At 41.9% G+C, this 26,265-nt stretch overlaps 1 protein-coding gene across 3 annotated transcripts; it reads left to right on the top strand.

Moving 5' to 3' along the window:
- Nucleotides 1–198: 198 nt before the first annotated feature.
- On the top strand, nt 199–19,925 carry LOC117900899 (leucine-rich repeat and calponin homology domain-containing protein). 3 transcript variants are annotated; one of them, XM_034811450.1, is made up of 8 exons: nt 199–856; nt 11,516–12,033; nt 12,106–12,680; nt 12,735–13,380; nt 13,440–13,577; nt 13,642–13,719; nt 14,867–15,949; nt 19,112–19,925. In XM_034811450.1, the coding sequence occupies exons 1-8, from the start codon at nt 595–597 to the stop codon at nt 19,322–19,324; spliced, it is 3,513 nt and encodes a 1,170-aa protein (XP_034667341.1). In that variant the 5' UTR covers nt 199–594; the 3' UTR covers nt 19,325–19,925. The 3 variants fall into 3 exon arrangements, with proteins under 3 accessions (XP_034667341.1, XP_034667339.1, XP_034667340.1); XM_034811448.1 differs by lacking the exon at nt 19,112–19,925 and having other exon boundaries at nt 14,867–18,772; XM_034811449.1 differs by lacking the exon at nt 14,867–15,949 and having other exon boundaries at nt 205–856.
- The last annotated feature ends 6,340 nt before the right edge of the window (nt 19,926–26,265 follow it).

Genomic DNA, 26,265 nt, shown 5'->3' with positions numbered 1-26,265 from the left:
TGCTTAATAAATCAGAATTAATGTCGTGGAATAACAGACAGATAGAGTGAAATTTGCTTCGATATCATAAAACTTGCACCGTATATGATTTATCTAACTGAAATATAGACATTTTTGCCATTATCGACTACAACCACATCGTCATTTATATCGATATATTGCTCGTCATATGAACATCCCTATCTTCGTTTGTTTTGTTTTCGTCGTTTCACCCGCCTCGCATCGCATCGCTTCGTTCGTATGTTCTCTCGCATCGTTTTTCGCTTCTGTTCGTCTGCGGTGGTCGTGTGTGTGCTGTGCTGTGTGTGAACAAACGGGAAGCATAAGCCGCAGCAAGGAAGGAAGCCTCAAAAGGAAAAATCCAATTCCCGGAAACTTAATCAAATGAGCATTTCTCAGCGTTAACTGCTAGAATTCATAATTCGGAATAAAAGCAGCAAAAATGCCTACGATCTAATCTCGTTTTTTTGTGAGAATAGTTCTAGAGTTTTGATAGAGCGTCCCGTGCCCCGTGTGCGCGAGTGTGTGTGTGTGTGTTAGTTTTTGTGTGTCGCCGTCGACGTCGCAGCCGCCACCACGCCTACACGCTCGAGAATGGCTGCCACGGTCTACCATCGCCTACACAGCGTCGCCGTCGGCAGCCCCAGCACCAGCTCCACTTCCTACTCCTCGTCCGCCTCACCGGGCGCTTCCTCCTCATCGTCGGCGCTGCTTAGTCACTCGCAGCTGACGCGCTCCCTGGAGCGCATCCTGGAGGAGGCGCACTTCAGCGGCGAGCTAATCCTTACCAATCGCAAGCTAAAGGACTTTCCCAAGACGGGCACCAAGTACGCGCTCACGGATACGGTAATTGCAGGTGCGTACCATTGTGTTTTCATACTTTTTGGGCGCGGCTCTGCAGTGGGAAGGTGTGTCTGCCTGCTGTGACCGCGGCCGCTGCCGTTGCGTTTTCTTATCTTTGGGCAGCGCTGCAGCCGCCTCATGGCAAAATTTTCCTTTTGTTCGAAAATCAATAATCTGCAGCAGCCGCGGCCGCTGCTTGTGGTTCTGCCATCCCATCAGCTGCTCATTGCTCACTAGCCTCTCTTTGCCGTGTTCTCGCTCTCTCTCTCTCTCCTTAAGTACTGGTTGAACGAGTAAGCAACTCCTTGGCTGTAGTGGCTTTTCCTCTTTTTCATGCACAGTGCATATATAAATACATAAAATATGTTAAAAATCTACATTACATTTATTTCTTCATGCATTAAAATGCCTTGGTCTGGTTAACCAGCAATTTTAGAGCACGCATTATTGATTTCACGGCAAAGTAGCGGCAGCTGCTGCCTCGTTTAGCCAGTACTTTCACATTTTTATGACTTTGTATAAAGAAGTACCACCACGCATCACACTTGCCATCTCGCTTGCGCGTCCAAGGACAGTAATTATCGCTGTTGTTACTTCTTCTTCTCTTCCTTCCATGTGCACTTTGCACTATTCGCATTCTGTCGGGTGGGTAGGGTGCGCTCTGTTGCTGTTGTTGGTGTTGTTGCTGCACGCCAACCGGCAAATTGGTCGAAAAAGAACTTGGGTGAAGTTCAACCAACTTTCATTTTTGTTAGGGCCAAAATATGCACCCGGCAGCAAGAGGAAACTATTTGATGTGTAGGTACACCCAAAGCCCACCCTCAATTCCTGCCGCCACCCATCTGTTCCTACCCCGAAACAGATGTTCCATCCAGGCAGAGCCAGACGCAGACGGGACATGTCGCTCATCGATTTTTACTTTACCGTTTGTTTGTGTGTAGGGTGCGCCAGTGTGTGTGTGTGTGTGTGTGTGTGTGTGTGAAGTGGATTTATCTCGAATGAAAGTTAGGCGCGAGGGAATGGAACTATTTATAGAAATTAAAGATTAATTGTCACAAAAAGATAAAAATAAATTGTGTCATAAATTGTTAAGTCATTTATGGAATTTTGGTGGCATTGGGAATGGAACTTTAATTGGATAAAGTTAAATTTTGGGAAAATTGGTTTGAAAATTAATGTGTATATGATTAATTATGTTTATAAATTAATCTGAGTAGTAGAATAAATTTGTAAAAATATGCACCAAATTTAAACCAATTTTAATTCACCTTACTCCCTATTACAAAGAGATGAGGGTGGGATTTTCACCCTGTGTTCGCAGATATGTAGCTCCGCTGCCATGTCTGAAGCATCTGTAGTTTAACCGCTTTAAGAGTCTCAGATGAGTACCTGTGTATCCCATTTTCGATCACCACACTCTCGGTTTCAATTATTTTTATAAAAAGGTTGAGAACATATTTGGAAATAAAATGCAACACATTTTTAAGAGTAAATCATTCATATCATCATACAATAATCTGCTGTTTTTACTCTATACAAAAATATGTCGTTTTGTTAAATTATATTAGATCCATCAGCCCCACTGATGCTCTTCAGTCTGTTGAAGCTAAAAGCCAAAAATTAAGATAGCGAAGACAGAGTTCGAAAAGTTGAAGATTTTGATTCAACGAAAATAAATTATTTTACTTCTCTTAAATTCTGAAAATTCTTTTCCGATTCATTAACAGTAAACACATGTTTTTCAATCTATAAAATGGAAAATTTCCTCGCCCGCGATAATTTCTTTACCCAAGTATGTAAATTTAAATGTTTCAGCACAAACTTATAGAAATATTTATGAATTTTAGAGATTATTGAAATCTTTCTTCCATCCATTGGGCCATTCGGAATTTTAGAAATTCCATTTCCAAGCGATTAGTAAACGTAGATGTTTTTGTATTTCCTTTACATCAATCTGTTCCCCTCTCTGTGGAGTACGTGACTGTAGGAGCTGCTTATGCCTGTTGCGGGGTGACAACCCTGAGTCCGTGACTTTTGGTCACGCGCCATCGACTCTCTGCCGCGACTTCTCTTTCGCAAACCCTTCTCTGTAAGGCTGTGGGGGCGTAAAGAGCTTCCGGTTTTTATTTCCATTTTGATGATGAAGTTTCTCTGGCTGTGGTTCAATGCGTTTTGTGGCTGTTTTGGATTCCTATTAATAATTGAGTCATCAACGCGTATGGGGGGAAAGGCGTGACTAATTAGTAATTAAAATGTGTGAAAGAATAGCATAAAAAGAGAGAGCAAGGTAAAGTGAGGCTAAGGATAAATGCAAGGAGCAGAGTCCCATTGAGGGTAAAATATTTTTGAAATATTGGTAAATGTTTGCTTCAGACGAACACGATAAATCTACCCCCCATAATAAATGTACGTTGAAGAGGTGGCAACATCTCTTTGTACTAATGGCTGCCACCACAAAATGTGGCACGGGCCACGTTGCAAGGGTTTTTCGAGAAATCAATGGGAGTGGAGAAAGCTGAGGCAAAAGAAAGGAGCATAAAACACCCATTTTTCTCGGCATCTTTTGCAACCCCCAAAAAGGAGAGAAAAATAAGATTGATGGAGCGGCAGGGCGACTCCCAGAACGATAGGGAGGCGCCTGTCAGCATTCACTGCCCTGCCGTAAACTGAAGTGCATTCCATTCCGCTCAGTGCATTTAATTAACACGCGTGTCACGTAAATCCAACAGAGAGAGAGAGGGAGAGAGAGAGAGAACCAAAAACCGCATCTAGACAAAGCCATAAAAAATGATCGACCAGCGTAAGAAAAGCGAAACAAATCAACATGAGACAACGATGTGGCAGGAAATTGTTTAAAATAATTGCAACGTGCAACACCAGCAGCAAGCAGGAAGAGTAGAAGCATAAAAACGAAGCAGAAACGGTGAAAAAATGCAGCTGCCACTCAGTGCACTGGACAAAAGTGGAGAGAAAAAAGAAAGACAAAGTCGGTGCCAGAAATCGACTTTTAACATAAGCTCGATGCAAAAACCAGCGGAAGCAGAACTGTTGCTAGAGCCCGGTAATGCGTTGAGGGTATTCCGAAAAGTGCTTTGCTTTGCTGATTTCTGTGGCTATTTAGCCGGACATTTTAAAGATAATGAAACTGCCTATGTTAAGGTCATTTAAAACCCATGTACCCATTCGCTTATAAGTAACTTGTCAACGCAACTTCCAGAAAATACCATACCACTCCCCAATAGCAAAAGCAGCTGCGCAGACCCAGACTGTGGAGTCTGTGGGGTTTCTGCGGAAGGGAGGGAACTTGTGAGGGAACAAGAAATGTTTTCTGTTTTGGTAAGTCTTCTCGCCAAACAAAACAATTTCCCTGGCATGGGGCGTGTGGGGTGTGCGGGAAATGCTTTTGTCGTGTGTTTGTGTTCCTGTGTGTGTGTCTGTTGTTGTTTGTATTGTAAATATGAGAGGAGACAGTCGGCAGACGGATAGACGTATAGATAGACTTGTGCTTTTTGTTGTACGTTTATTGCTATTTACTCTCTTCTCCTCGCCGGCGAAGAAGACAAAAAGACGCAGGGCAGGGCACATAAAAGAGGAAATGTGACCACCGTGTGGGCACTTTGCTTATCTCCAGTGCTTCCAAAACTGCGCTGGTTCGTGGCTTGCATGGGAAATTTGTTGCGGGAAGAAGAGAGAGCTAGGAGAGACGAGACTAAAAGAGCGCATTGTCAGGGAGTTGGAGATGGGAGCGTGAGAGCGCAGAAGTTGGGGATTTCTGAAATTAGTAAAATAAATTACTATTAAAATTAAAATAAATATATATTTCACTGGAAAATGTAATGTTTCTATATTACCAGTGCCATTTATATGGTAGTAATGGGAGTAAAAGAGTATTAGGGTGACTGTTTCTGTGTAAAGTGTCTAGTAGTAGAAATTAAAGGTAGCCATTATTTAAGATCGTCTTGCGGAATAGTTGCACGCAAGCCAAAGTCAAATTCATAACGAAAGTTAAGTCCTATCATTACCAATGTCTGGGAAATAATGCAACGAACAAATTGGAATAAAAATGAGTAATAAATCAGAGAATTCCAGGCCTCACATAGCTTGCATGTAATTTTCTTTACTTTTCTGTTGTTTTCTGTTAGCAATAAATATATCTCAATTACGACCATTGCGAAAATTGCTTCAAAAAAGAACATTATATCCAGTTCTAAATAAACCTCCATTGTGTCCTCATTACGGGGTTTAAAAATAAAATATGCCTTCATACGATAAATTGCAATTTGTTTGCATTCGCATGAGGCTTATCTGCAGTTGAACGACTTTTTCTTGTCCTATAAATATACTCACATATCTACAGTTATGTATACACAAATCTAATATGGCGTGAGTGTCTGTGTGTGAGTTTGTGGCATAATTGGGGGCATTGCAAACTTGACACAGATACACACACACACACAAGAAATTATTATTCATTGAGTCATTTTCATTAATTTATATGTGTGAGCATTATTTAATAGTTGAGGGGCATGCTTTTTGTTGCTGCTGTTTTTCTTTTTGCTTAATTGCAGACCCAGACAGCACGCGCCGCACAGAGAGGGCCACCTCATAGAGAGGGGAAAGATATAGAAGAAGATACGATAGATCAGATTACAAACATCTGCAAATAAAGTCAAAGAAATCGAGACGACAGCACGTTTCTTCTCTTTCCCGCTGAGATATAATGGGGATAACAAAGCATAGAAGAGCCCCTCTCTGCCTCTCAGTGGGTGAAGAATGCAGAGAAGAACTCGGGCTTGACTTCTGTTCTTCATTGTAATACCCCGGTAATTGTAGAGTTCAAGGGTATACACTTATAAGGTTAAGGGGATCCACTCACATAAATTATTTTAATAGCAAAATAATGCATTTTCTGCGCAATACAACTTTGCGAATAGATAGAACGTTTACGTATGCCCGAGATGGGTTAATATATGTTGGGTATCCACTTATATTCTCATTCATAGTCAATTATTGTTTATAGAGAGATACGCAAATAATGTTTTGTTGTGTGCTTTGTGCCTTGCAAAGCCTTCTTTGTATGTAAAAAAATATTCCCTACAAGGTTTTGTTCGTGGACAGACATTTCCTTCTCGCTCTCGCTCATCAACAGCAAGGAACACGTTCGATGATTGCCCCTCTGCTAGTGCCGCTGTTCTGCACATGATGCACTCTGAAAGAGGTCTCTCTCGAAAGCTCTCCCGATGTGCTCTCTCTCCAAAGCAAAAACAACACAATAGAACAGACAAGTGACAAGCATAATGGCCAGCAATGCAACGGAGTCAAGGACAGATAAAAGAGAAGCAGATAAAAGAGAGTACAAACAGCCAGCAAAGCATCCATCCATACATCCATAAACCTTTACACTACTTAAATATTATATCTGCCTGGCATTCATAAACTTCTTTCACGCATGTCCAAATGCAATGTCTAAATCTCCACAATCTCACAGCAGTCCCTTAAAAGTGTTGACATCCATCTGTTCTCTCTGAGTGACTAGTTTTAATACTAATTAAATACGAGGGTCATCAAAATCCCCATCTAAGTAGTCTAAAAAGTCTGCTAGCCTGCACACAGCTGTTCCACTATGAATTTTTTAGCGTTAAAGCAATCAAAAGGCATTCCTTGCCTTCGCTTCCAAATGTTTACAAATATTTATTTTCTTCGCTGTTTACACTTGGCCAACAGGAAAGTGCTCTTGTTTGTCTTGTGATTAAATGAAGGAAAAGTCAGGGTAGGTGCAGAGCAGAAGCAGAACAGAACAGAACAGAGGATGACGAATCAGCAGAAAGTACGCGGAATTGCAGCGCCTAAAGCAAACAACAAACAAACAGAGAAATCTACATAGATTCGGTGTGTTGAAGCATTTGATACCCTGGCAGAGTGGTTGTACTCTCTGCAGCGGCAAACAAGTCGCAAAATAATGCCGAGTGTCGAGCGAAGAGGGTGTCTGTTGGTGTTCTATTTATAGACATGATAGTGCTGAAGTACTTCCCGATTGCAATATGGAAAATGTAATCAATCGATGGACAGACAGACAAGCCAACACTCTGCCATTTCTCATATTATTTTATTTTGATTAGAGTTGGAAGTGTTCGGAGAGTGCTTGCTACACATTGGTATATAAATAAATAATATTTAATTGGTAAATGGGTCGCCCGGGAAGAGGCTGCTGATTGTTTATTGATTCTTCTCGTGTCAGATGTGACAACTACGCATATTTTAGTATGGAAATAGTTATTCTGGCAAGCAAAGGGTCACAGTGTCAGTGCCAGTCAGTCACAGTTCCACTTACGGTCCCAGTTACAGTCTCAATTGAGCTGTGTTCTCAGCCTTTTTCCCGTTTATTCTTAATTAGTTTGTCCTCTAATACCACCAAAAAGTGCTCTATTGCTATACAGTACCTGTCCCTGTCCCTGTTGCATTTCCATTTGTTTCCAGTTACTTTTCTTCCAATCCATTCCTCTGTTTAGTATCCCATTCATTCCTCTTTTGGACCATTTTTATGCATTTGATTTCCCTTTTTCCCCTTGCCGCACATCCCCCTTCCTCTTTTTCCCATTTTAACAACTTTTTATTTCCCCTTTCCGACAGAGCATTTCCTCATCCATTTTGCGAGCTCACAGAATGAATGATTCATAATTTCTTCGCCCCACTTTAGCTATGACAATTCAGCAATAAAAACTCACACAAATTAATTTCAATAAATCCATCAATAGCGGAGAATGAACCCCTCTGGCAACTGTAGGCCTTCGAATGGTCATCCAAACAGAATCGTAAAAATTGAACGGACATGGAGATAGAGTGCCATCGACATCATAGTCCAAAAAAAGTATCAAAAGACTTGGCCGCCATAAAGGGAATGAACGGGTTGCGTCGCTGACTCTGTGGCCATGTGGGCGAGCACGTGGCCAGGGAGAAGAGAAATAGAGAGAGGGAGAGAGTGAAAGATAGACAGAGTGTGAGAGCTAAGACTCCATTTGCCAATACCGTTTGCGGCGCCCATCAATTCAGTTTTTTGCTGCTTCCGGGCCAGACCAGACCGCAGAGCCGACCCCCTTAGAGCCGGTAACTCGCGGCCGTCAACGTCAAATGTCCAGTCAATGTCTGTCAGTCCAGTCATGTGTCCTTTTTTTCCCGTAACAAATTTGTAGTGTACTGGGTATGTGAGGAGTTTATGGGGCTGACACATTGGGGAATGTTGTAGATGTTTTTATTTTGTATATTTTTACTCTTGTAGAACTTTCCATATTAGGTCTGAGGCTGCGAAGTAAGATGTTCTCATAGATGCCAAGCCTTTCTCTGTCATATTCCCTTCCAATTGCTTTCTGCACTTACCCTGCACTAACATCATCCTCTCTCATCATTCACCCTTATATTTAGCTTGCTTTCATCGTTGACTTTTGGGCGGTACACGCAATCCCAGGCCGCACCCTGCCGCTGGCTCAACGTGGTTTTTTTTTTGCATAATTGTCCCCTTCAGTCTGTGGATTCTTTCTGCAATATTTATGAGTTTTTCATGCGAGGGTGACCAGGTCTCAGGTGGTCAAAAGTTGTAGCCAAAAATAAACACCGATCCACTTTTGTGTTTCGTGCAAAAAAGAAAAACATTTGATTTATTGTACATATTTTTTTGCGAGGCATAAAAATGAAATTTGCTTTTGTCGCAATGCGTTAGAGTTGGCCCCGAGCCAGAAACGACACTTGGTTGGCAGCCAGTCAGCAGCAGGAGCGTGCAGCTTCATTTAGCATAAGGCGTGGGGCAGTGGCAGTGGCAGTGGCAGGTTCAAAGTGCAAAGTCAGTCGCAGCTTGTCCCATATCGATGGATGGATGGATGAGACGGATGGCCTGGCCCTCTCTTAGGGAAATCCAATTTCCGCAGCCACATCCCACATCCGCATCCTGGCGTCATTGGCCTGGGCCCCTGGGTTTATTCAACCTGCTGCTTCCTGCTGCTGCCCCTCTCTGTTGCATCATTGTGTGTGCCGTGTTGTGCTGTGTTGTTGCATCATTGTGTGCTCATTCGGTATGCAGCCAGAGGAGGCTCTCCATGTGGCAGGTTAATGCCTACCATCCATTCATCGCTTTTGTTTATGGCAAACCCCGCGCCCTCCAGCCATCCTCCAGCCATCAGCCATAAGTCTCTTGGCCTGCTTAGCTCCTGGAGTTGGAAGTTGGCAGTTGGTTGCCGAAGGGGGGAGAGGGTGCCGCCACTCGGTGCGTAAATCACAAACGCAGCTGTCGCCAGTTTCCCCCCACTCTCTGCCCTCCGCCTGTCTCCTGTCTCTGCCTCCGTCTAGCCAGTTTTTCCAGCCCCGACGTTTGCTCATTTCTCGTTTTTTTACCACCAAAAAAAAAACTCGTCCACTGATCGTAAAACTTACTTTTATGACTTTTAAGACCCTCGAAAATTTCATACGCACTGAAGCCCAAATGGACAGCCAAGATTTAAAGTGGTCAGCACTTGAATTAACCTTAATGAAACTCACTTGCCAACGGTTGAACTCTCAACTAAAGTAAACTTGAAGTTGAGGAACCAAAAACCTTTTTGAAGGTGGAATTTTGAAAAAGGTTTTCTCTTTTCGGGATATGAAAAGTGGGGGCAAGTGAATAAATAGTCACAAAATACAAACACATGTCTCTTGATTCTAGAACAATTCAACAGGCTGCATTAGTGGCTTAATAGCTATTAAGAATCTTAAGCAGCTTAAGCATCACTTTTGGTGGATATCCGCGAAGCAGATTTTGACCTTGTCGCGGCTTAAAATAAAAAAGTGTCAAAAAAAGGTCTTTGGGGATATACTGCAAGTTCTAAGTATGAGGAAGCAATTTAATCATCGAGGCATCCAACGTAGTTTTTGTCTCGGACAAAATACAATTATATTTTCCACATTTTCCATGTCAGATTTTCTGTTTTTATACCCGGTACTCGAAGAGTAAATAGGGTATATTGTATTTGTGCAGATAACGGTTGTATGTAACGCACAGAAGGAAACGTTTCCGACCCCATAAAGTATATATATTCTTGATCAGCATCAATAGCCGAGTCGATTGAGCCATGTCTGTCTGTCCGTCCGTCCGTCCGTCCGTCCGTCCGTCCGTCCGTCCGTCCGTCCGTCCGTCCTTATGAGCGCCTGGATCTCAGAGACCATAAGAGCTAGAGCCACCAAATTTTGCATCCAGACTTCTGTATACTCACACTGTTACAAGTGTATTTCAAAAATGAGCCACGCTCCCTTCCGCCTCCGCAAAAGGGCGAAAACCTCCCAAATCTACAATTTTGCAGATAGCAGAAAACTAAAAACGCCATTCCGTAGGGAATGACCATATCTATCAGATCACCAAATTGGGATCCGATTGGATCATTATTATAGCCACAATGGAGAAATTAATTTTCAGTGGCCAAACCCACCCCGTCCCGCAGCATTCACACTCTGCTTCGCGCTGTTTATGGCCTGGCCCCTGACACGTCACTGCCTCTGCCTCTGCCGCTGCCTCTGCCCTGACTCTGCAGTGTGTGTTTCTAGGGGAGGGTGGCGAGCTAAAGGAGCGTGTTGGCGTGAGTAGTGTTGTTGATGTAGATGACAGATGAAGAAAAAATGTAAAATTTGACAAATAACCGCTAAAGTGCAGATGTAGTACTGAGTGCCGGGTATAAAAGTTGTGACGCGTAAGAAGCGTCTCACACGTCCCTTCTCGTTTTCATTAATTTACAACTAAAATCTTACACATTCTGTGCTCATCATTTACAACACTCCCACACGCAGCTGACAAACCCACAACAGCCCACGCAGAACAGAATTAATCACTCCTCCCTGTCCGTTTTGTGGCTCCCTCCTACGACGATTATTATCTTCACTCGAATCTCTACAATTTGCAAATTTTACGTATTTCCCTCACATTTTCCACAGAACTTTACGCACAATTTCATGTTGGATTATACGCCGGCTCCTCTCTGTTCTCAGGTCTCTTTTGCCTCCACTTCTTTCCACTATGTTTGTCTCTGTATCTCCCTGTGTTCCTTTGTTTCGTTGGACTGTTTATGCCCCGCTGTGAAGCCCCACACTGCCAGTCGCGTCCCCAGCTCTTCGGTTGTTTGCGCTCATTTCGCATGCAAATTCATTTAGGAAATTAATTGCTCACTCCACACGCACCGCACCACGCACTTGCCCAGTTTTTGGAATAAACTCGAGAGAGGCACTCTCGAGGAGTGCCACGACGGGGTATGTTGGGCATGATTGTAGATTTATACTCAGGTTACACTAGGGGGGGCACTTTCAGTCACACACGAATGAGTGATGGATAATTTGTAACTAGTTTAAATTTAAACAAAATTCATAAATGGAGAGATGCGAGAGGACATCGAGGGTATTCCCTGAGTTCATCCAATTCCCGACACCATCACATTTGTATCCGTTTTGTATTTCGGCGTAGACTGAGGCAAGTTAAATTGCCTCCGCCAGATTGAGGTCATGCGCTCCACTGTGGCGTGCCACATCAAGCGCGGGGAATGCGTGGCAAATGGTGGCAAGGGAGCAGCCGTACACCACTCCTACTACTAGTCCTACTCCTACCCCTTCTGCCTCTCTGTGTGTGATCCCTGATTAATTTTGTGCTGAACTTTTCCCTTTACAGATCTGTCCCGAAATAGATTCTGTGAACTGCCGGAGGAGGTGACAACGTTCGCCTTCCTGGAGACGCTGCTGCTTTACCACAACACGATCCGCAGCATACCGGAGTCGGTGAAGCAGTTGTCATCGCTGACGTATTTGGATTTGCGCAGCAATCAGCTGTCCACGCTGCCGCGCGAGATCTGCTTCCTGCCGCTGCAAGTGCTGCTGGTGTCCAACAATCGACTGGTCACACTGCCCGATGAACTGGGGCGACTCGATCAGACCCTCACCGACTTGGATGCGTCCTACAATCAACTGTCGGCGCTGCCCGCTCGCCTGGGGGAGCTGCGTACACTGCGTTCGCTGTCGCTGCGCAGCAATCAGCTGATGTATCTGCCGCGGGAGCTAACCTGCCTCAGCCTCGTGTCGCTGGATGTGAGCAACAATCGAATAGCCAGCCTGCCGCTGGAGATACGCCACATGAGCACGCTGGTGGAGTTGCAACTGGAAAACAACCCGCTGACCGCACCGCCAGCTAGTGTGAGTAGAACATGGCATATCGAACCTGCCCCTGAATTCCCCCAAACCAACTCAAATTTCTTCTCTTTACAGCTCTGCATGCGTGGGCTGGTGCACGTGTTTAAGTTTCTGGAAACGCAAGCCACCAAAGACGAGAAGGGCTCACGTACGGGTGGAAACTACGATGGCTACACCACGCTGCGACGTGCACCGCGTCACAATTCCAGTGGCAATGTGCTGGAGGCCAGCACCAATAGCAGCAGCAATCAGCGACGGCATCAGATCGACTCGGGCTACAGCACCAGCGATGGCCTGGACAAGCGCTGGTCGCACGACAATCCGCCCAAGTCCAAGACAGACTCGCCGCTGCACTGCTCGATGGCTGCCACGTTGCCAAGGGCTGTGGCACCCAGCGCCATACACATGCACGCGGATCTAATGGACGCGTCGCTCACCTCCAGCACCAGCACGATTGTGGATGAGAGCCTCACGCTGAGTCCCACAAATTCGCCCTGCAAGCTCAGCTATGCGCACTCGAACAGCTCCAGCAATAGCTCGTCGCCGGATCAGGATGAGGATCTCATGATGGATCAGGACCCACAGGAACGCGCACTGCATGCCAGCAATGGCAAGACCAGCAAGAGCTTGAGCAACATTCAGACATACAAGTGAGTGTGCAGACAGCATTCAGCCTCAATTTTAAGCTATCAAACTTTTTCCAGAGAATACAAAGAAGCGCTGAAGCAGCAGCGCAATCAGGAGGCCAGCGTCTACAAGCAAAAGCATCCGAACGCCAATCATAGTCCCAATGATGATGAGGAGGATCAACCGCCAGCAGCAACCAATAGCCAACCAACAGCTGCCCTGACCAATGGTGCTGGCTGCAACACACTGCCAAAGTCCATCATGAAACAATCGAGTCTAAATGGTCACAACGGCAATGGAAATGGCCATGGCAATGGCAATGGAGTCGATGATGTTATTATACCAAAGAAACCCATACAAAAGGTGATACCCTCGCGTAATACAGAGATTAAGTCTGCAAACGCCACAGGCAATGCCACTGCCGGTGCCAGCTCCGATTGTTTGGGCTATGTGAAGCCGCAGAGTCCCATGAAGAATGGCACCAACAAGTTCAATACGTCCAATGGTGGTGGTGGGGCAACATCTTCATCAGTTACCACCACCACCACCACGAGTGTCATAATCAAATCCCCCGTAAGCAGCACCACCAAGCTGGGCACCGTGAAGACTCATCGTTCGGTGACATGGAATCATGACATACCCGCGGAGAAGCTGAGCTTTACGATGCGTCGCGAGTTTGATCGACAGCGTGAGGAAACTGAGTTGATGTCGCAATTGAGAAGTGTAAGTAGAGGCAGGGGACTTCCTAGATCGCTTTATATTAATAAAAACCTCTCTGACAGATCATTGAAACACGTCTAAAGATGACCTTGCCCGTGGACATAGCATCGGCATTGACCGATGGCGTTATTCTATGTCACTTGGCCAACTATGTGCGTCCGCGTTCAGTGGCCAGCATTCATGTGCCCTCGCCTGGTGTGGTGAGTGGAGGGTTGCACCTTATTTGGCTGCTCGAATTAGCTGACTGTTTTTGTTTTCTTGCAGAACAAGCTGACAATGGCTAGATGTCGGCGGAATGTGGATAACTTCTTGGAGGCATGTCGTCGCATTGGCGTGGATGAGGTGCGTAGATGAGACAGGAACTGAAAGACCAGTTCCCTTGTATTTTTCTTAAGTATAGTGCAGTGCGTTTTGGAGTTTGAAGGCAGAAAGTAAATTTAAACTTTACATTTTTAAGGAATTATAAAAGAGAGTTTTGTTGTTGCTGGAATTGAAGATACTTGATGTTTATGCAATTATTTCTTTGTAAATGCTCATTGGAAATCATTTTCTGTAATTAGTTGTCATTTTCTCACCGAACGTATTTAAGAATTCAACAAATTCGGTAATAATCGAACATTGTCAATTTGGACATAACTGAATTTATGTCTTAGAGGCTCATATTGATTGATTAAATGATACAGATTAGCTTTAACGTACACAAAGAACTGATTCCAACGATTGTGCATTGCATAAATGTAATATTTATTTGTAAATTAAAGTTCACCAAAACGCACGCGAATCTGATATATAAAACTTAAGCAGAGACAATTTTTCAAATTGCAAGCTTGTAAATATTACTAGCTATCACAATTGGATCAAAAAATATATACATATAAAATCATAGAAATATGAACCATAAGTCGTTCCAATTGTGAAAGTTCAAGTTTTGTTTACGATAGCCTCAAGAAATATTATTTGCGTGGCTTTTGTGAGACTTTGCTGGCAAGCTTCGGTATTGTAATCTATAGTCGGCTATTGCTGGAGTAGTCTATGCAGAAGCCCTGTAATTTTTCTGGGAATATATTCCTGATTCAAACTGATTTAAATTCAATTCAATTCACTTAAATTCCTTCCAACTACATCATTTTGTAGCCTATTCAACTGACTCTCAATGAGTACAAACAACTTTCTTAAGCCCATGAAACGCACTGTACTATAAGCCACCAATTGAATATATTTTTACCCTCTACATGTATGTAGTTTTGTATGTAACTGTAGCAATCAGGTTAAGGCTGGCCTCTTGGTAGAATGCTTAACTCCGCTGTGAGCTTTTTTCTATGGGAAAATTGTAGTTTAATTCTAAGAAAATCCCCAACCTTCCCCACCACCACAAACCCACACACACACTACACACATACACTCTAAACACACACACACACCCGAATACATTGAAAAAGACAAAACAAAAAACTGATGCATAAAACTCTGTTATTGGTGTTGGTTGCAGGAGTTGATTTGCTCCTGTGAAGATGTTGTGCCACAAATTGAACAACAACAACAATTGCCACGCGCTGACGATGACTACGATGCTGATGTGTATGTCAACAGCAGCAGCAGCAGCAACCACAGCAACAACAGCAACAGCAGCTATAACAACGAACAAAAGAACGATCATGATGATGATGATGATGCCAATGAAGATGCTGCTTATGCTGGCCGTGTGCCAAATGCATTAGCCCTACTGCACACAGTGTCCGCTCTGATTGCCCTGGATGCAAATCCACATCATCAGCAGCACATACAGCAAGAGCTGCACCAAAGGCTGCAACAGCTGCAGCACGAGCACGAGCACGAGCACTTTGAGCACGAGCAAGAGCAATTAACTGAGACAACCTGCAGCCAACAGCAAGAACAGATGTTGCAGCAACAACAGCAACAGCTAGAACATGTTTTATATGAAAATTGTGAGCTTATCAATGGCAAAGAGGCTCAAGCCAAGGCTAGCGATGATGTGGGTAGCCCTCAAGTGGCCAGGCAGCAGCAGCATCTATCGGCAGTGGGGCAAATGCTGCGCACGGCCAAGCAAAAGACCTACGAGAAGATCAAACAGAATCTGCTCAGTGCACACGGGCAGCACAGTTTCCAGAGCGGCAGCAGCAGCAGCAGCAACAATAACAATCATCGCACCTTGCACACCATAGTGGAGAGCGAGCATGATGTGGCCACCGCTGGACCGGCTGGTCACTATCAACTCATCGATGAGAAGCAAAAGCAGCAGCAGCAGCAACACTCCGAGGAGTCCAAGCAACAGGCAGCAGCAGTCCTAGTACCCGTCTCCGCTGCCGCAGCCAAGGAAGCCATCAGCAAGCGCATAGAATTCTTCGAACAGCAGCGGAATGGCAAGCCCCCCGTGGAGGTCTTCAGCATCTATCGCATTGGAGAGGACAAACAGCAGCAGGAGCAGCAGCTGCAGCAGCTGCAGAAACTAAAGTCCAAGGACAATGAAGCTGGAACTTCGTTGCTCAAACATGATTCGCACACCCTCACCGTGCTGCTGTCGTGCGTTTTTATAGCCACTTTCCTGTGGCTGGTATTCTTTCCGCTGCCCGGCTAGCAATCGACCGATTAAACAGCTTCATTTTGCCTTGACTTTGCCCATAGATTTTAAGATTAAAGACAGGCTTTGCCCACTTGGTAGTGAGTTCTTTGAGGCTGCTTTTTGTTTAACGCTTTTTGTATAATTAAGTCGCAGCTTTTACACCACATTATGATGTATTTCTACTATAACTAAATCTAAGAGAATACCCCCCAAAAACAGGAAACTTCTGAGGCATTTAATTGAGAGACAACCCAAAGACTTTGAAATTTGTATTCAAATTTGTATTCTTTGATTTGCGAGGGGCATACACAGACACAATTGAGGTAGCAAGTGTAACTCTTTGAGCTGTTGGGGTTTGTCAACTAATGGAGTATGATATAAAAGCCTAAAGCTTATGTTTCGTGACACACTATTTAAATTAAGTTTATGTTCCTTTGAAGCAATCTTTGTTGTACTTAATTTTCGATAGTTTTTAGTAAGAGATTATATTATGGGATCTTTTAGGAGAACAGTATGTAGAAGATGTATGCACTGAGGAAAAATATTTCCCAAATTAAGAATAACAGATAACAAAAAATTTAATGGCCAGACATAAGAAGTTCTGAAATGTATTTCCTACCATTCAAATGGACCACTAAATACATAGGTAATACTTGCAGCTAGACTATCATTTTCCTTAGTTCTCTTTCAAGTGCGAACTTAGAAACTAACTTTATTTGTATTTAATTATATTATAAATTGCATAAAATGAATATTTGTATGCATTAAAGTATATAATTATTCAGGACAGACAGTAGAAGTTTAGAAATGTATTTCCTAAAATTAAAGTAGGCCACTAAATAGGTTACAACTGAAGATATAAGATCTATCTGACTTATTCTTTACTTTATTTCAATTTTAATTTATATTATGCATAGAAGATCTTTAACGCAGACTCGCTAAAATCATCAATGAAATGCTTTTTGTATTTTATTACTTTAAAAATGTATGTAGAATACCAGCATACTAGTTAGGATTGTAGGTAATATTTTTTCCTGTATGAACAATAGCGGAGAGCATATTTAGGGTTGTACTTTTTTTACCTGCCTATAACCAAAGTTAAGATCTTTAATTTTTATATCCTTAAGCAATGATAAGACTATGAGAGAAGTTACACCCAAACAACTTGAATTGTGTATGCCCCTTGCAGTTACTTTATAGACAACCCAAAAAGACAAGAAACAAGAAAGAAAACCCAAATATTCCTAGTTCATGTCTTTGTACACACTGAACTCTAAATTGGTTTAAGAATTTTACAATCATTCGACATTTTCATTTGCTTAGACACGTGCTCGAGGCGTGAACTGAACTGAAATCTTACAAAACGCTTCAATTCATTAGATATAAACTTATGCGCAAACCATATACAGATAAACCACTTACAAATCAGATTATGAAGATCAGATGCAACGAAATTAAACTTGATTAAGTTCCACTTTGGCAAAAAAGACAAATGGGGAAACCACATGAAAATCCCCAGAAAAAACGAAAATTGTGCATAGCTCTAGTTAGAATACAAATAAGAGATAAATATGAGATATCTATATAGTTGTAGACGCTAAAGAAACGGTTGGTAAGGTAAAGAACGGATATTGTTACAGTTTGGAAGAGCAACTGATAGCCCTGTTACTGGATGAAGTTGCGTTTGTATGGTTTTACTTGAAGCAGGGACACACAAAATAGTTGTAGAAAAGCGTGAGATAGTTCTAGAATGAATCTTTAACCAACCAATGTACCAATTTCAAGCCCCTGAATGGTCCAAGAACCAGCATAGAAATAGCAGAAAGTTTACCAAATTAGATAAGAAATACAGACTTACGATGGAAGAAGGTTCTACAATAGTTTTTCAAGTGCGCATAATTTTTGGGAAGCAATTTAGGTTGTTCGTAGGTAGCTGTTTATAGATGTTAAATGTGTCAAGGAACCGTAGACCGTAGAACGTGGTAGTCTTTGCCGCTTCGATTGATTGAGTTGTTAAGTAAATTTGTGCAGTTAAGAACACCAAGTAAACAGAGAATTCATTCAGGCTAATTGCTTCTCAATTTAAGATTGATGCACAACCTTTAATGCAACCCATTAAATGAGAACCCCCTCTTAAATACCATTAAAACACAAGAATAATCAGCAGGAACAGTGCCTTTGACTGTGGATCGACAACAGTCTAGTCTTTCTATAACTAAAGCTGTAGCGCATCCACCTGGATCGCTGGCAGTCTTTTTTTCTACTCAAAAGCAATAATTTAACTGAAAATTTCCAAGAACTTAACGCTTTTCTTTAATGTAACTAAACTAATTTAAAAACTACATTAATCTTCAATTTGTGCTACATTACATTCCTAACATTATTAATTAACATTAAACAATTATTTATTTCATTTAAACTTAAACTTGAGCTCGTACTTGACGAGAAAAAAGCGCGATGAAAAACAAAGAGAAAATGAAAGCTAATCAAATTTCTACAAGAAGCACAATCTCTAACTCTCAGAAGAACATATATTAAAAGAACATACATACTAAATCCAGATTTATATATTTTGTCTAACAAAATTATTAAAGGATATATCGTAGAACCAGCATTGAAGGCAGCTATAATCAGTCATTAATTTTTATAAAACAATGTTTAACACACACGAAATACACACAGATATACATTTATATATACACAATATACAACCTGAATGTAGGCTTATGGTATTGCCAAGGTTTTTCCAACAAAACTTCACGCCAAAACAAACATTTTTGTCGAAATTCTATATAAAATGTACTTCCAAAAAACAAAAAAAAAAGAAAGGAAATGATGAAAAATGTACACGAATGTAAAACTGTTGCATTTATTATTAAGCACACAAAACTGTCAAAGCTTAGCCGCTATAACGTCAAATCAAAAAGCAAAATATATACGAACAAATAATGTACCAAAAATGAAAGATTTCAATTTTCAAACTGCAACCGTAGTTTTACAGCCACTGTGTGAGTGTGTTAGCTAGGACACACACCATTTGCTGTGGAAATTTCCTCTTAGCGCAGACGCACACCAGTAGCTCGACAAAGAAATGTTTTATTAAGATTTTAAGATTTTCATCAAATTTAATTATTTGTGTATTATTTTTTGTAGAATCTCATATGCTGCGCTGCCGATGTGCTGGAGGGCAAAGGGGCTGTCCAGGTGGCCATTACGGTCGGCGAACTTTTTCGGCTGCATGGCTGCGGTGCCGTTTGTGCAGCTAGCGGCGGCGGTGGCAGTGGCAACAACAGTGGAGCAGCGACACCAACCAAATCGCCAACCAGGATGACGCGGGGCAACATGTCGCCAACGCCGATGGCCTAAAGGGATGCCACAACGAAGGAGAGGAATTGCGGAGGATCATCTGCTCTTGGATAGCTGATAAAAAGGGTTTCCCAATGGCCGCCATAAACATAATTTTAGAACACACACACACACTTAATTCATGCACACATTATATCGCACTAGCATGTGTGCTAATTTGTTGATATTTCCCGCGCTCTCTCTCACTTATTTTTCTAGGTTTGTAGTTTATTTATGTACATACACAACAAGGAACAACACTCACGGAAACAAAACAAAAAACACCAAAAAACCATAAGCAAAAAAAACAAACAAGACACACAAACCAAAACATATTTTAAATGAATTTCAATATGTCTTGGAAATTTCTAAAAGTCACAAAAAAGTTATTTAATTCGAATTTTTGTTTTGTTGTTTTTGAGCGCGCCATATACGCTAGGTCCTAGCAAGCACGCAAGTGTGTTATAAACTGTTATAATTTCGTTGTCATACCACATACATACATTTACGAATTTCCTGGCCAAAATTTCGACTAGCGTTTGAATAGCATGAATACTGAATATTGAATACTGTTTTAAGTATATCCCCCACACACACACACACATATGAATTAACATCCAAATATACATATAGTTAGATATATGCATCGGTCATATACATACATACATATATAGGAAACTAATCTTATGGCATATTTATTATGTAGCTTAGCTGTAGTCGATCTACGTTTAACTGTGGTACAACTTTTCTACCAGCTCTGCATCATTTATACGAATCGAATTGTATCAGACACCTAAGTCGTCGATTATATCCATTAAAATTCATTATACAAATATCAAATAAAGAACAACTGAGAAAGTGTCAAAAGTTTCTACAGACTGTGTATCCATATTTTTTGTGGCTTTGGGTAGATTATTATGGCTCTACCAACCTGTCTCTCTACCATTGAAAGACTTAGAAAATATCAATCAAAAATGCACCTAGAACTGATTTATTAATGAAAACGAATTATTACATTAAAGAATATTAAAAGAAATAGTTCCCCACAGAGCGCACGCCTTAATTCCTTTACCTAAAACAGCCCACAATTATTATGAAATTAAAGAATACTTTTAGAAATTTATTTCCCCAAGAGCCATTCAGGCCTTAGCTTCTTCCTTGCTCCACATTATTGCCTCTATTCCCGCTTCTATTTCGAGCGAAATGATTATCAACAAACCCTATCTAATGGGGGAAACTCATTTTTGTCACTTCAAGCAGCCACCTAGAATTTCAAAGGGTTCGCAGAACTGCCGCCTCAACCCGCACCAACCACCCCCATCTGTGGACCATCCCTGATTTTTGGGGGCTTCTTTTTTTGGCGCTGTGCGTGTAAATAAAAATCTCTTGATGCGATTTTTATGATGTGCGTTAAATGATTAAACCACTTGAACTGGTTTCAAATTGTCAGAGTAGAAAACTTAGTTGGGGTGGGCGGAGGAGGGTAAAGGGTCTGTCTTTATCCCTTTGTTTTCTTAGCCCCATTTTTTTGGGCTTTGTGTGTGGGTTCCGTTTACGCTTGGGTGTGATTACATGGGGGCAGGAGAAAGGGACACAGACTATCTCTCTTGTCCGGAAGTTTTCGGCGCGTGTAAGTTAATTAAATGTGTAAACATGTCAAAGGGATCAAAGTTTCCCCTGCCACACCCCCGCAGTTGGTGTTGATTTCGCATCACGCCCCTTGATTGGCTTTGATTTTGGAGACTTCAACAAAGAAGAAAATCCATAAAGCTCTGCAGCTAATTGGTGGATAGATGCTGGCAGTCAGGGGTTGGCTTTTCCCTCATGCAAATTTTTGCCATTTTAAAGATTTTTTTTCGAGCGGCCATTTGCAAAGGGAAATTCTGTTCTGTTTTCCAGGGTGGAGGGTTGGAAAATTCCGTATCCATAAGTTTCCATTTTCTCTCATTTGCTACAGCTTTATTTATTCTATGTTCTTTGTTTTTTGGTTTTTTGTTGCTGTTTCTTTTATTGTTTACTCGACTGTCTTGGGGCAGTGTCGTTGCGAGTACGAGTCTGAGTCCTGTCCCTGTTCTCGTCCCTGTCCCTGTGCTGCTCGTCGTTCCCATTTGTTTTCTTGTGCAAATATTGAATTTGCGCTTTTTTTACGTCCCGAGAGCTACGAGATATTTGTGCCGTAGCAAGTGGCCCACACTTTTCAGACTTTTCAATTCGTGCTTTCGGGCTTTTCTTTCTCTTTGTTTCGCCTGTTTGCTTAATTTTCGTATGCGATTTTCCCTTCTTCTCAGCGACTTCTTTTTTTGTTCATTTCATATTTTCATTGTAATTCAATTGCGATGCTCCTGCTCCCCGTTCTGCTGTTGTTTTATGTCAAATGTTTGCTCAAGTCTTATGTTCTCTTTGCTACAAAAAAGGGGTGTGTCCGTCGTCTGCTGCCTCCCAGTCGTTGTCCTCGTTTGAGTCTGCTTCGAATTGAAATTCAAAGCACCGAATTGTCAGCCAGTCACGCAGAAATTTAACATATGCTCGACATATAATTTGCGAGCACTTTTCATTTGCTCACACGACATCGTCCCAAATTTTCAGAGGAATCTGCTGGCTGCCATCTCCTCGAGTATCTATCTGTCCGGGCCAGATGCGTACGAACAAAAGGCTCAGTTTAATGACACACTCGTACTCAGTTCACATTAAAAGTGAGTTTTGGATGCACCCAAATACAAAATATTTTAAGTTTTAGCTATAAAAAATAAATTATTGAGGAGGGAAGTTATTGGGGAGTTTTTTTAGATAAAAGATACATTTTAGAGATTAAATGTACGAGTAGACTGGTAAAAGAGGAGAACCTTGCCTTGATGGATAGAAAACACTTGTGGACGGTATAGACAATTTGTGTGAAAAATTGGGGCTGGTGATGTGTTGTATTAAAATACTGATTGATTTGTGACGATTTCTTTAATTTGGATTCAAGCCAGCACTCTATTTTTACAACAAATTAGTCAAATGCAAAGAGAGCGAACAATTTATTTTCCATTACAATTTCCGCACTTTTCTAAGCATTTTCTGATCGAGATCACGTGAAGGAAATATTTTCCGGGACGATTTATTTCATTTTGATTCAAGCTTCTTCTCTCCCGTTTTTACTGACAATTAATCAAATGTGAAAAAAATGTGAAATCACTACACTAATTTAGTCGGCTAGCGCCGAATTCCAGAGACGGAAGGTCAAACTGCCCTGCACAATATATGTATGTACATACATATGTGCATTCGATTTGCAAGTAGGAGAGCGAGTCATAAGCCACCAACACCAAGAATCCAATTGTCTTTCCTTTTCACTCATACAAAGCAACAAGAACGACAGAGCTCAGTCTCGCGTTGTTTCGCCGTTACTTTGCTCTCTCGCTCTCACAAGACAACCAGAGAGAACCATAAATAAGAAGAAACCATAAAAAAACGGCGCATATTGATAGTTTATTTAAAATAAATCATACATTTAACTCCCTTTATATTTTCCAATCGATTTACTGATTACTTTGATTTGGATTCATGCCATCACTCCAGCAGCTCAACATTTTCTTATTCTTTCTCCTATTCACTTCCTCATTAGCTACATACATACATATGTAAATGAAAGAGAGTGAACATTCCAGATCTGCAGCGCAAATCCCATGCATGGTGAATTAGTAACAAGGTGACGGATTCACCACAGTGCCTTCTCATTTGAGAACGACATGCAAATTGTTCCAAAAACGTAGATTCACCCGTGGTAGAATTAGTAATTACTAATTCTACCATGGATTCACCCTACACTGATCTGGTCGGCTAGCACAAAATCCCAGAGAGCAGTAGGCCCAAGGGCACGTCACAACATACATATGTGCATTAGATTTGAGAGTTGGGGAGCGCGGCCTAAGCCACCAACACCTACGCAGTTTGCCTCTTTTGCAGTTTCCTCATCCCCATTCCTGTAGTTAAAAATTTGTCAGCGCGTTCGGTCCGGTACGGATTCGGTCCGCGAAAAAATCGGAAAAAACGGGTAAAATCGCGAAAATTCGGGAAACTAAACGGGAAAAAGTATCGTGCAGCTGTGGAGTAATGTGCAGTGATGTGATAAAGCATAGAAAATGACCAACAAGTGTGTGAAATGGTTGAGCATTTAATGGGCAACAAATGCGAGATCAATTGCGGAGGAGCACAGCGAGGCTAGAAGCAGATCGTCGATGGAAATATGCGGCAATATGTGAAAGTGAAGTGTGTGTTAATGAAGTGAAATAAAATGTGGTGCAATGGTTGAACATTTAGTGGACAAAATATGCGAGATCATTTGCGAAATATGCGACAATATGTGAAAGTGAAGAGTGTGTTAGTGAAGTGCAGTGAAATATGCGGCAATATGTGAAAGTGAAGTGCTAAAAGTGTATTATTTTTCTTACATATGCTTGTACATATGTACATAGAGCAAAAATGTTCTAAATTTGCACCAAGGGCTTGCAATGTGTGTGTGTAAAAATGTGCCAAAAAAGGCGCGAAGTTGTCCCCTCCCTTTACCATGCAATCATATAAAAGCGCAAGAAAAAAGAAGAGGCGCAAGAAAAAAGAAGAGGCGCAAAAAGCAAAGAGAAGAGCGAGTGTCAGCGCTCTCATTTCAAGTGTCTCCTAATAGGGTGAGGCCACCCAATTCGTGCTAGCCTGACTCTCGCTCGTTGAGTGTGTGCGTACGAACTTCCGTCCCCATTCCTCACCCTAAATTAATGTGCCCAAAATCTGTGCTCTTATTAGAATATCTCGCTCGATCCCGTTACATATATTTCGTTTCGTTCGTTTCGTCGAATCGTCGCGCGGGTTACGTATGCATGTGTGTGAAGAGGACAATAAGTGCTTCACGACACATGCGAAAAGAAGAAGCGCAACGAGGAAAAGAAGAATGTAAAAGGCAAGTGAAAATTAATGTTTTATGTTTGCTTTAAAGTTTATACAGTTTCTTTTCGCAAATGCTCGTATATTTTTCTCAGTGACGATTATTTTTTTCCTTTAGCTATTTTGTTATACCCGGTACTCGAAGAGTAAATAGGGTATATTGTATTCTACTCTACTGAGTACCGGGTGTATAAATAAATCTCAGGGGACCATTATTTATTCTTTAACTGATTAAAAATGACATTTAAACACTCAAAAAGTTCCCTGAAAACTCATTCGCTTTAACAAATGTCCCCGAAAAACCTGTGCCTGCTACTCAACAAAGCGAAATTGGAACACTCAAAGAAAAAGGCATCCAAATCCAGCATTCCAGCATTGAAACGAAGAGCGCAAAACGAAAAGCACAAAGAAAACTTAATTTTCGTTAGTCCTGCCAAGAAGCAAGTGATTAATGGTTCGAGGCGCCATAACAGTATTATGAAAACGCATTCGAAAATTTCATTAAATTGTTATAAATGAAGTGGAGCAGCGTCTAGTGGCAGACTGGCAAGAAAAATAAAACATTTCTCTGGACTCGAAATTCAATTTGCAAATGCAGCGGGAGAAATCTATCAAACAACAAGTTGAATGAAAGAAATCTGTGCCAGGCGATCTCCAACCACCCGAAAGACCAGTCCACCACCCAGTCACCAGCCCACGGGGCTTATCAACCCGCTTTGAGCAGCTTCAGGAGCTGCCAAGGACCAACTCCTGTACCAGCTCTGAAGCAGATGAGAACTTAAGGCTTAAGGCATTTTGAATATGGTCATGCAATTGAAATTTTCTTCTCCCTCTTTGGTTTATACATATGTAGCTCGCAGACATCTCTGGTCCTTTTTCTTTTTCTTTTTTTGTTGTTGGACAGTCGACGTCTGCACGGGACTGATAACATTCAAGGAGTTGGTCCCTGTCCTCAGAGTGTCCGCCAATTATGGGTGAGTGCTGGGCATCGATAGGCCTCCGCTTGGACTCCGTTTGATGTATGTTTCATCGAGTGGTGGATGTGGTGTGGGCTCAATGGTCTGCAAATTAAATAGGGTAAACACATGCTCGTTGAGATTTAATTTCTGGTGAGATTAAAAATGGATTCATAGAGCTTGGGGCTGACTGAAAAAAGTGGAAAGCAATGGGGGGAAATGTGGGAGTAAGTGTAGGAGAACTGTGCCTTTTCTTGAAGAAATTAATGAACATAAAGTATGAAGCTGTAGGTACAGCTGCGGTCCACATAACAGGCATAATTTAATGTGCAGTGACGAGCATTCTGGGTACATCTTCATCACTTTTCAGCGTAGGCTGAGCCGATCTTAATTGTTATTAGTTGATTTATTTTTGCACTCCTTCAAAGAAGCGCAAAATATTTCATATTGCTAGTAATTAGTTTTGTTAATTTTATATATAAAAGCAGCAATAAGATAAGGTTAAGATATCAGGAATGTGAAAGAAGAGCAGATCTGCAGGGGCAGGCATATTTGGCAGGAAGCCAGCAGCGACTGTGGCCTTTCTCCAAAAATTATTTCAATATTAAATTATTCAACCTTTAGTTCTGCAATTATTTAAAATATATACTAACCTCCGCACGCATCGCTATAAGTATTCTGTAAGAGAGACCGCGACTATTTACCTACTTTATTGGCGCACTCCCATTAAAGTATCTTCATCAGAGACAGAGACTTGACTCGCTTAAGCGATTTCAATGGCCTACAACTGGCTGAACATCAAATAGTGCCACGGCCACATGCCAAAGCGAAAGCAAGAAGGAACAACCACCGAGGACAGGGGACCAAGGAGAAAGAACCGTGTACCATATGACATAACTATGTGTGAATTGATGGCATAAACCCTTCCGCCTATCCTTTTTTTTTTAGAAAATACGTGCCCCGTGCCCCATGCCACTCACACACACATTTAACTGCCCTAAACGAATCAGAGTGCGGCTGCTCGGGGTATGGTTTGGGGTTGGGGGTTGCTAAAAAAGGATTTACACGCTTGCCTCAATATACAAATAA

This window comes from Drosophila subobscura, chromosome U (assembly GCF_008121235.1).
Source record: "Drosophila subobscura isolate 14011-0131.10 chromosome U, UCBerk_Dsub_1.0, whole genome shotgun sequence".
In the NCBI taxonomy this organism is placed as follows: Eukaryota; Metazoa; Arthropoda; class Insecta; order Diptera; family Drosophilidae; genus Drosophila; species Drosophila subobscura.
This window is presented reverse-complemented; position numbering and strand designations above follow the sequence as displayed.

Excerpts from the sequence above, each read along its gene's own strand:
- LOC117900899 (XM_034811450.1), top strand. The coding sequence starts at position 595 with ATGGCTGCCACGGTCTACCATCGCCTACACAGCGTCGCCGTCGGCAGC. Across the intron at positions 857-11,515 it reads CACGGATACGGTAATTGCAG|ATCTGTCCCGAAATAGATTC; the intron begins GTGCGTACCATT and ends TTCCCTTTACAG. Across the intron at positions 13,381-13,439 it reads TGATGTCGCAATTGAGAAGT|ATCATTGAAACACGTCTAAA; the intron begins GTAAGTAGAGGC and ends CCTCTCTGACAG.